The sequence below is a fragment of the Acinonyx jubatus genome, chromosome E1 (assembly GCF_027475565.1).
Source record: "Acinonyx jubatus isolate Ajub_Pintada_27869175 chromosome E1, VMU_Ajub_asm_v1.0, whole genome shotgun sequence".
In the NCBI taxonomy this organism is placed as follows: domain Eukaryota; kingdom Metazoa; phylum Chordata; class Mammalia; order Carnivora; family Felidae; genus Acinonyx; species Acinonyx jubatus.
This window is the reverse complement of record NC_069397.1, coordinates 14,115,947-14,125,476: the sequence shown is the minus strand read 5'-3', so window position 1 is coordinate 14,125,476 and position 9,530 is coordinate 14,115,947. Positions and strand designations below refer to the sequence as shown.

The window sequence follows — 9,530 nt, the reverse complement described above, 5'->3', positions numbered from 1 at the left end:
CTCAGCCTCTTCAATCTCGGGGTGACTGTGCTCCAGCTCCTCTTCCCACAAGTCTTGCAACTGAGGGCCACCGGCTGGCAGGGGGATTTAGAGGAATGATGGAGCTCTGGCCTTTCAGCCAGGAGACTAACGCTAGTTTCCTAGAGAGCCAGACTCGAGGAGCGAATGGCCCGGCCCTTCCCGTCGGGAAAACGAGTGGGTAGAAATCAGGGAGCGTCTAGCTGGGTTGAGGCCAGCTCCGATGCGAGTGACTTTCCCTCAGCCACGGGGTCCAGAGCGCGCCAGCTACCGCGCGCAGTGCGGCGCGGAACTGGCTGCGGGAGCTCACAATGAGGGTTCGCGCCCTCGGGGCGGGAGCGGGCGCGTTGCCATGACAGCGGCCAGCTAGGCGCGCGCCCGGGGGCCCACCGCCCCCGGGCGCGCGCAGCCTCTCCCCCGCCCCGACCCCCCCGTCGCTGAGCGCAACCCCCCTCCCGCCCCCGACTGTGGGAAGGGGCCGGGCCAGCCTCCTGACGTCTGTGCGGGGCTCGGAAGATGGCTGCGGAGCCCAGCACGGGGCAGTGGCTGCGGCGGCGGTGGTGGCGGCGGGCGGGGAGCGCGGCGGACGGGGGCTCCGCCTTGCGCGTGGGGCGCTGAGCGGAGAGGCGCGGAGGAAGCGAGGGCGCACGGGGGGCTTGGGGGACAGCTCGGCGTTGCCTCTCTGCCACCCGCCACACCATGGGCAGCGCGGAGGACGCAGTCAAAGAGAAACTGCTGTGGAACGTAAAGAAGGAGGTAAAGTAGGAGCAAAGACCCCCGGAGACTCACGTCCCTGCCCGCGCTGCCCGGCGGGGGGGCGCGGAAAGGTCCGTACCCCCCCCCCCCCCCCGCCGGCACCAGCGTCCGCGGGCCTGGGCCGGGCGGGGGCGGGGTCCTGGACTGGCTGCGGCTACCGGCTCTCTCCCGGATCTGGGGCAGCACCCCTCCGTCCGAGGAGCCAGGCCGGCGCTCCGGCGCTTGTTTGCTCCGCGATCCCGCAGTTCCCCGCCCTGTGACGGCAACAGCGCTGGGAGACCAAGGTCGGGGGAGGGGTGGTGGCGATTTCTGGAGAAGTGGTGCTGCCCTTTTATTGCCCAAGCCGAATGGGCAGGGGCGGGGCCCCGCGAGGGCCTCAGCGCTAAACGCGTGGTTTGGGGGCTTAGCTTTGGTTTGCCCTACACCCAAGATTCAGGGATCCCTCTGGGAACTGAATCGCGGCTGCAGGAGGTTCGTCGCACACCTCGCTGCTTCTCCACGCCCACCTCCCTACCCAGAGACCATGGGGGGGGGGGGGGGAGGTTAAGAATGCTTTTTTTAAGACTCAAGATTTTTTTCCCCGTTTAAGGATTCCCGCCCCACCCTAAATGTCAGAAAGAGAAAAAAGCTCTCCCCTCTACTAACGTCCTTTACCTTGACCCTGCCCTAAAGCCCATTTCAGTTCCATCGTGTTGGGGCGGGGGGGGGGGGGGGGGGCGGGTACCCATATGAATGACTCACCGCACATGAGAGCTGGAGAGCTCAAACCTGCAGTATGGATTAGAATGGATTAGGCCTCGGGAACCATGAACTCCTTGCAACTACCTTTGTGGCTGTCTTCTACCAGATGTGCAAACTCCATGAGGGCAGGAAACCAGTCTGTTTTGTCCACTATTCTGTATCCAGGACCTGGCACACAGTAGACATTCAATGAGTATTTGGTAAATAAATCTACTGATTTTAGAGACTGCAAGATCTGTAGGGATGTGTAACCTTGGAATACTCTGGACCTAACTCTGTGTGACTTGAAGAAGTTACTTAACCTGAGTCTTATTTTATCCATCTCTGAAAGAAGGATGATGATATGTATCTCACATATTAAAGTTTGCCATAATGGTTCCTTTACCTCTTCCTAGAATTTCAGGATTGGAGAAGACTATGTGTTCTCATAAACTCCTGGAAGGCCCTAGATGGTTCTCCTGCATTAAGTGTGGCCTGGCTACTGTGCCCTACCTAACATTTATTTGTGCCCTTCCCTCTTGTTGGCAAAGTAGTCAAAGTCCTCACCTTTCCAGCTGTGTGTGAGAAGCTGCCTCACCACTTTTGTGTGAAGGAGCCAAGAAAGCATTTTAGGTCAGGAGTACATCAAATGAGCATTTCAACTAAACCCTGGTCTCCCCAAGCAAAAGGGAAATCCCAAGTCATAGTGATTATCCTCGGGAAACAAGCAGTCTAGTGACAGAGGCTCATATGAACAGTATAAACAAGAAGAAAAAAGTAGCCATACCTAAACCATGGATGGATGTGCTAGGATTGTTGCTGTGCTCCAAATTTAGAGTTGGTCAGGGACATAGGAAAGATTTCTGATACCCTGATTCTTTTTTTCAATACTTAGAAGGCTTTTTATACTGCTCTAAGAATGATTCCTAAACAAATATGAGAAATGCCCAAAATATGCCACAGCTATGTATATTACCTGACAAAGTTTAACCTGCTCTGCATTCTTAGTTCCCTTCTCCCTTTAGCACTTGATTTAGAGAGAAATATATCCTTCCTCTTCCACAAGTAGAGGAAGTGGGGATAATTGTAGGCAAGGCTGGACTTTAAATACAAAATTTCTGATACAATTCTAGAGTCATCTGTATGTCCTTCTAACCCCCAAATCTGCGCCACCGGCCTGTTTCAGATGCCCGCAGGTCTTTAAACTGTGACTTTATGCTCTGTTTAATACAAACACCGCTTGGCAAGTAACCTAGGAAGCTTTTAACAATTTAGAGTGCAGGATCAATCTGATTCCCCTCTACCTAACTGCTAACTGTGAACGGTTTCAATAGGGAGAAGCCTCCAGGTCCTCCCTACCTCCTCTGCAGGCTTTAGAAGCTTTACCACTCTCCAAACTGTACAGTCCTCAGCAAGGGTCTTGGGAGCAAGGGCAGCATCGGAACACTGTATGCCTTGTCCAAAGAATGACAAAGACACGCTCTGCCCAGAGCTTACTTCATATAAGATTTTACAGTGGGGTTGAGGTAATCCATCTCTCTAATCTCCAGTATTAGTATCTGTTTCTTGGCAAATTCCCCCAGGACATCAAAAGTGAGTGCTTGACTTCTATGTTGGGAGCAACTAAAACCTCATACATTGCTGATGGGAGTGTAAATTGGTACAACCACTTTGGAGAGCTATTTGGCAAAATCTAGTGAAGCGGAATATACATATCAGAAATGCCTTGTCTGGAAATATAAATGCAAAAAATGAGCAACTATGTTTACTAAAAAACATATTTTTAATGTTCATCGTAGCACTATTCATGACAGCCCCAAATTGGAAACTACCTACGCACAGTTCATTGTGTGTTAACATAATGGAGAATGAACAATCCACAAGTACATACAATGTGAACACATCTTATAACAGAAAGAAATCCAGTCACAAAACACTACACACAGTGATTTTATCTATCAACAGTATGAAAACCCATAAAGAGACTCTATGCTGTTAGAAGTCAGGATAGCACATGTCCCTGAGGAGAGTAGTGAGTGGAAGGAAACATGACAGTGGGAGGTGTTCAGGGATGCTGGTCACATGTTCTGTCTCTTCATCTGAATGCTGGTTTCACAGGTGGATTCAGCTTGTGAAAATCCATCAGGCTGTGTAATTATGACATATACCCTTTTCTGTAGTTTTATGTACATCAATAAAAAAGTTGTGTGTATGTGCTTTTTAAAAAGGGCTTTCTTAAAGACAGATGTAACTGCTCATCTTACAAGGTACTTGGAAACTTTTATATCCATGTAGGAACCCAAAACATCAGGGTTCTATCTAGACAGAAAGAAGTCTGGGCTTGCAAGCGTGTGGAGAGTGTCTCTGAGGCCTGGGTGAACGTTGAAGAAGTAAATGAGGGGCAGGTTGTTTATCTACAGCCTATAATGAGCTAGTTTGTTCCTAATGGACAGTTTGCCCAAAAGCTCTTCTCCAGCTAAGTACACATGAGCAAATGGCATCCTGTCCGTCTTCTCCACAGCAAGGCACTTCCTCCTGGACTGGAACATCTGCACTGATTGCTTGATGGATGACATCTCTCTTCCTGGTTGCCTTTCCAAGAAGACACTTGGCTTCCCCACCTCTCCCATCCCTATTTACTATCTAATCTGCAAGTAGAGTAGGAGATAGACCAGGAGAGTGGAGACAAGCTATTTACTTGCCCACAACCCTTTGATCAGAAAAATCAGTAAGATGCTGCCCGTTTGTCCACAGGTGAAGCAAATCATGGAGGAAGCTGTCACCAGGAAGTTTGTGCATGAAGATAGCAGCCACATCATTGCTCTGTGTGGTGAGTGACTGGGGGCAGTGGGAAGAGGGTTTAGAACTGAGGACACTGTCCTGGGGCCAGGGAAAGAGGAGTGCTCAGGTTTAGTAGTTTTCAAATGTGGCTACAAATTAGAATCAGCTGTGAAGTACTTGTGCTCTCCCTGGACCCTGTCCCCAACCTACTGAATTAGGATCTCCAGGGCCAAAGGATTTGTATATGTATTTAGTTCCCTTGGTCTTTAGTATGCATGTGAGTCACCCAAAGAACTTGTTAAAACACAGATTCCTGGGTCCCAACCCTGGAATTTCTGATTCTGATAGGTCTGGGGTGGGCCTGAGAATTGGCATTTCTGACAAGTTCACACATGGTTCTGAGCTACTGGTCCAGGGACCACGCCTTGAGAACCACTGACCTAGGTGATTCTGGTCTGGGAACTGCTGCTCTGGTTTATGTTTAACTTTGGGGAAGGGTTTGTGTTTTGGAATGCTTTCTGTGCCGCATCTACTTTCTTTTTTATTTAAAAAAAAGTTTTTTAACATTTATTTATTTTTGAGAGAAAGAGAACGTGATGGGGAGAGGGACAGAGAGAGAGGGAGACACGGAATCCGAAGCAGGCTCCAGGCTCTGAGCTGTCAGCACAGAGCCTAATGTGGGCTCCAACTCACAAACTGCGAGATCATGACCTGAGCTGAAGTCAGACGCTCAACCGACTGAGCCACCCAGGCGCCCCTCAACTTTCTAACTAATCCCACTTGTGTTGCTCTGGCATTCTCAGTTCTCTAGACCCTGGATTGGGGGCAATATAGCATGAGCTACAACAGGAGGGAAACCCAAAGCCTTCCCACCTTAAAAGGGAGAACGTTGGTAATAAACCATCACTTCCTCCTCTCCTGAAGACTTCTGCCTTTACAGGGGCAAGCTAGTCTGTATACACAATAGAGTTTTCTTGGATTTCCAGGACTTTTATCTTCCTTTCAACTCCCTTTCTAAAGAACAGTTTGCCATCTCTGTGTTGTTTTCCTTGGCTTCTGAGATTGGTGTTGGGAATTTGTGAAGAGAGGCTGTGTGTTTCGGAGTGAGAGGAGCAGACAGTAGCATGGTGAGGCATATAAAGCTGCCTGCCATCAGTCCAGCAACAAATGCTGTGGGTCCACCATGTGCTAGATCCTGTTTCCGCATAGGGAAACAGCAGTCACAAGATGGACAGAGTCTCTGCCCCTAAGGGCTTACATTCTTTGGGGACAGAAGACAGGTGCACACATAAATATATCCTGTATGATAAAGGTGTGGAGAAAATAAAAGCCGAGAGATAAGGGACAGCTATCGGGAAGGGATGGCCTGTGGACCCAGCCTGAGTGACACACTGATGCAAGTGAATCTTGGTGCTCTGCTAAGTTATCTTGGACAAGTTTCTTAGCTTCCATCACCCTTAGTTTGCTCTCCTAAAAAAGGGTGGTGATTCCTACCTCAAGGAATTTTTGGAGGGATTGAGATGATGCATGAGAACATTTCTAGCATTGGAAGAGCTCAGGAAATGTCTGTCTTTCCTTCTCCTTTGGATGTTGAGGATGAAACTAGGTTTGCAGGATTTCAGTTCCCAACACCTCCCTTTGGGTGTTTCCTGGTTCTTTAAGATATGTTATGATTCTCAGGGTTACAAGGAACAATCTCATCTCACCTTTTCTCAGGCAGAACCTATGTTAGGGGAGAAGCATGGTAGTCTTTCAGTAAGTGGCTTTGAAGAATATTAGACCCCTACTCCTTTCCACCTGTGTTGTGTGCTCCTAACATTAGCCACTATTTGTTGTTGTCACCAGAAGGGCTTTGCTGGTGGCCCAATTATGCATGGCTTAATTTCTTATCCAGAGCACATTCAACAAACAGAAAACAGAACAAAATAGCGCAAACAGCTTGTGCATGGGCGCCACACGTGGGTGGCCAAGGGGGAATAGGGGAAAGAGAGGCAGAGAGAAAAGTTGTGGGTATCTCACATTCAGGCCAATTGGGATGAGAAGAAACTGTCAGCTCTCCTGTGATCATTGCAGAGGCCCCCAGGAAGCAATGGAGCTTTCGCTTTGCTTTTGTCTCTTGCCTAGAAGCCCCCCCACCCCCCCACCCCCCCTCCCCCCCTCCCCGGGCTCTTCCCAGCAGGCAGGAATATTACCCTCAAAAGGAATGCTGCTTCTCCTTTCAGCCAGTTTTGGTTGCTGAAACCGAGCAAGGGTCTATGAAATAAACCCAAGTCTCCAGGATTGTAAAGTCAGCCCAGGAGCAAGAGGAGCCCCGTTCTGCTGGATCTCAGGAGGTGCTTTAGGTCTGCTAGCACAAACTTAAATAATGTCTACAGTCAGATGGAAAAGGTCCACACGAGAAGCTGTCTGGGTGTGATGCTGCAGGCAGTGGTGGTGGGGACTGGGATGGACTGAATATTGCTTGCCACTATTCAGCTCCTGCAGGAATGCCAGCCCAGGCTTGCCATGGCCTTTGTTTTTTTCTTAAGAGAAGACAGAAGTCTGGGTTTTTATATGAAATTTCCCAATTTTTATTTTTTTAATGTTTATTTATTTATCTTTGAGAGAAAGAGAAACACAAGTGGGGGTGGTGCAGAGAGAGAGGGAGACACAGGATCCAAAGCAGGCTCCAGACTCTGAACTGTTACTGCAGAGCCCAGTGTGGGGCTTGAATTAACGAAACACGAGATCATGACCTGAGCCAAAGTTGGTTGCCTAACCAAATGAGCTACCCAGGCACCTCTGAAATTCCCCAATTTTTAAAGGCTAATAACTAATTCCCATTAAAAAAAATTTTTTAATGTTTATTTATTTTTGAGAGACAGAGCGTGAGTGGGAGAAGGGCAGAGAGAGAGAGACACACACACACACACAGAATCCCAAGCAGGCTCCAGACTCTGAGCTGTCAGCACAGAGCCCGACGCAGGGTTCGAAGCCACGAACTGTGAGATCATGACCTGAGCCGAAGTCAGACATTTAACCGACTGAGCCACCCAGGTGCCCCAACTATTTCCCATTTTTATATACTTTATGTTTATTTATTTATTTTGAGAGAGAGAGAAAGCGTGTGTGAGGGAGGGACAGAAAGAGAGGGACACAGAGAGACTCCCAAGCAGCTCCACACTGCCAGCATGGAGCCTGATGTGGGGCTTGAACCCACAAACCTTGAGATCATGACCCGAACTGAAGCCAGACGTTTAACCAACTGAGCCACCCAGGTGCCCCAACTAATTCCCATTTTTAAAAAATCTGTGGGCCAAACAAAAGGCATCTCTGAGCCTCTGCCAGTCGGCTGCCCCTGCCTTGGGCTCGGTGCATACACTGAGGAGAATGCTAGCAGTAGGGGCTGTGAAGCTAAGTATAAAGCTATATAAAGCTAAGTCAAGCCCACAGGGAAAAGGAATCCTTAGGCTTCGTCAAAATTGGTATTCGGTGGTGAGGTAAATCCCAGTTTGGGTTCAAAATAAGATACGTTTAAAGCAGTGATTATCAAACTTTTTTCCTGTCTGCAAGCCGTTTACATGCATCACACAGTAGAATGGTAATCAGGGATTCTTGGGAAGAGGCAGGGAAGAATAGGTAAGTATTGATGGAAAACTCCACCCCTCTGGCATTTTGGAGATTCTAATATGTCAGTCTCCTTCACCCCTGGGCAAATGCTCTGAAATGAATTTCTAGTCTAAAGTAGATCCAATCTTATACTGACTGGGTTGTGCTATTGTCCTGGCCTTGTTCAGAATCCAGCTTTGTTCTGGAAGGAATTGGAGTGCAGGGAAGATGAGGAGAGAGGTGAGCAGAGCAGAGGTTGTGGAGGCTGGATCAACCACAGAATAGCCACATTTCCTGGAGTTTGGACAGTACTGGGGCCCTGGGCCCCTCTACTGTGCCCTGGCCCCTCTGTTCTTGGCAGAGGAGGGCAAGGCCTCGGCAAGATGAGCTCCTCTGAGCTTCCTTAGAATAGAGACATTTGAACTGGAAACAGAATCTTCCTGGAGAGCCTTAGAAAGGGAATTGAATAATCCCTGAGTTGAGTCCTGACCCCGGGCAAACCCAGGAAAGTTGCACCAGACCCCTGTTCCTATTATCCACAGGAGGAGGGAGACTCCCAGGACTGGTAAGAAATGTGTCTTGCCTGTGCGCGTGTGTGTGTTGTGGTTGTTCCTAAACCTGTTTGTCCAGAAGCTGGTCAGGCTCCTATAGGTAGAAACCTTGTGAGGAAATCTTGTGTGGAAGCTTTGCTGGCAACCCCTGGTTGGCAGGGAGTGGTTCTCTGTGTGCTGTTCTCCAACCACAGAGCATGGCTGTCAGAGGATCTCGCCTATGTGACTGCCCACTCCCACAGGCAGAGGCTGAGGCTTGGAGAGTAAGCCCAAACCTACCGCTGATACCACCTTTTTGTCTTTAAAAAGTCTTGTCAAGTTTGCATTTTGTTCCATGATATGGTCTTTGAAACTTTTATTATTATTATTTTTAAGTTTATTTATTTTGAGAAAGAGAGAGAGCATGCATTGCGAGGGAGTGGACAGAGAGAGAGAATCCCAAGCAGGCTCCATGTCCATCAGTGAGGAGCCTGACGTGGGGCTCGATCCCATGAACCACGAGATCATGATCTGAGCCAAAATCAAGAGTTAGATGCTAAATCGACTGAGCCACCTAGGCGCCCCTGAAATTTTTATTTAAATGTAAAGACTTTTGAATCAAATTAATTCTCCTTGTTTTCCCTGTGGCTTCTTAAACCTCCAGGTATAGTCTGATATCTCCTGCCACCCCCTCTCCCCAAGGGCAAGGTGCTTTTAACTTTTGTTTGTGGGAAACTCAAGGTTAAAGTAAACAAACTGTCCCAGCTTTAGCCTTTCAACTTTGCATTCAAAATAATAATACACATGCTTTAAGAGAACTCATTCGCTCTCTTCCTGAAGTAATTCAGGCATCAACCCTGGAGCACCAGAGAAGCCACCATTTCTCTGGACCTGCCCTTCCTTCATGTCTGGGTGTGGCTGCCTCCACAATATTTCTGTGTGCTCTATTCTGATTGGGTGCTGAGTTTGGATTTTAAAGTTTGGTGGGTAGAGCAGGTTTACAGAGAGGTTCCTGGCACAGCAGGTTCTCAGACTCTCAATGTCTCCTCTCCCCAGAAGGCATTGGGATCAGAGCCCAGGGGGAAGTCAGCCCTGCCCCTCAGTCTCCCAGTTCCTAGCTCTCCCCACACCGGTCTT

General features: G+C 48.9%; 1 protein-coding gene across 14 annotated transcripts in view; it reads left to right on the top strand.

Moving 5' to 3' along the window:
• The first annotated feature begins 22 nt into the window (after nucleotides 1–22).
• Nucleotides 23–9,530, top strand: part of SGSM2 (small G protein signaling modulator 2) — a 35,832-nt gene continuing 26,324 nt past the window's right edge. For 4 of the 14 annotated variants that reach the window (XR_008294364.1, XM_053212580.1, XM_053212583.1 and 1 more), the window contains exons 1-2: nucleotides 511–774; nucleotides 4,249–4,324. Coding sequence is in view for 11 of the 14 variants with exons in the window: in XM_053212580.1 (XP_053068555.1) it covers nucleotides 718–774; nucleotides 4,249–4,324 (133 nt within the window). In the remaining 3 variants the exon portion in view is untranslated. Of the gene's footprint in view, nucleotides 196–509; nucleotides 775–4,248; nucleotides 4,325–9,530 lie in introns of those variants that run through there. The other 10 variants (XM_053212584.1, XM_027034661.2, XM_053212585.1 and 7 more) reach the window with 6 other exon arrangements.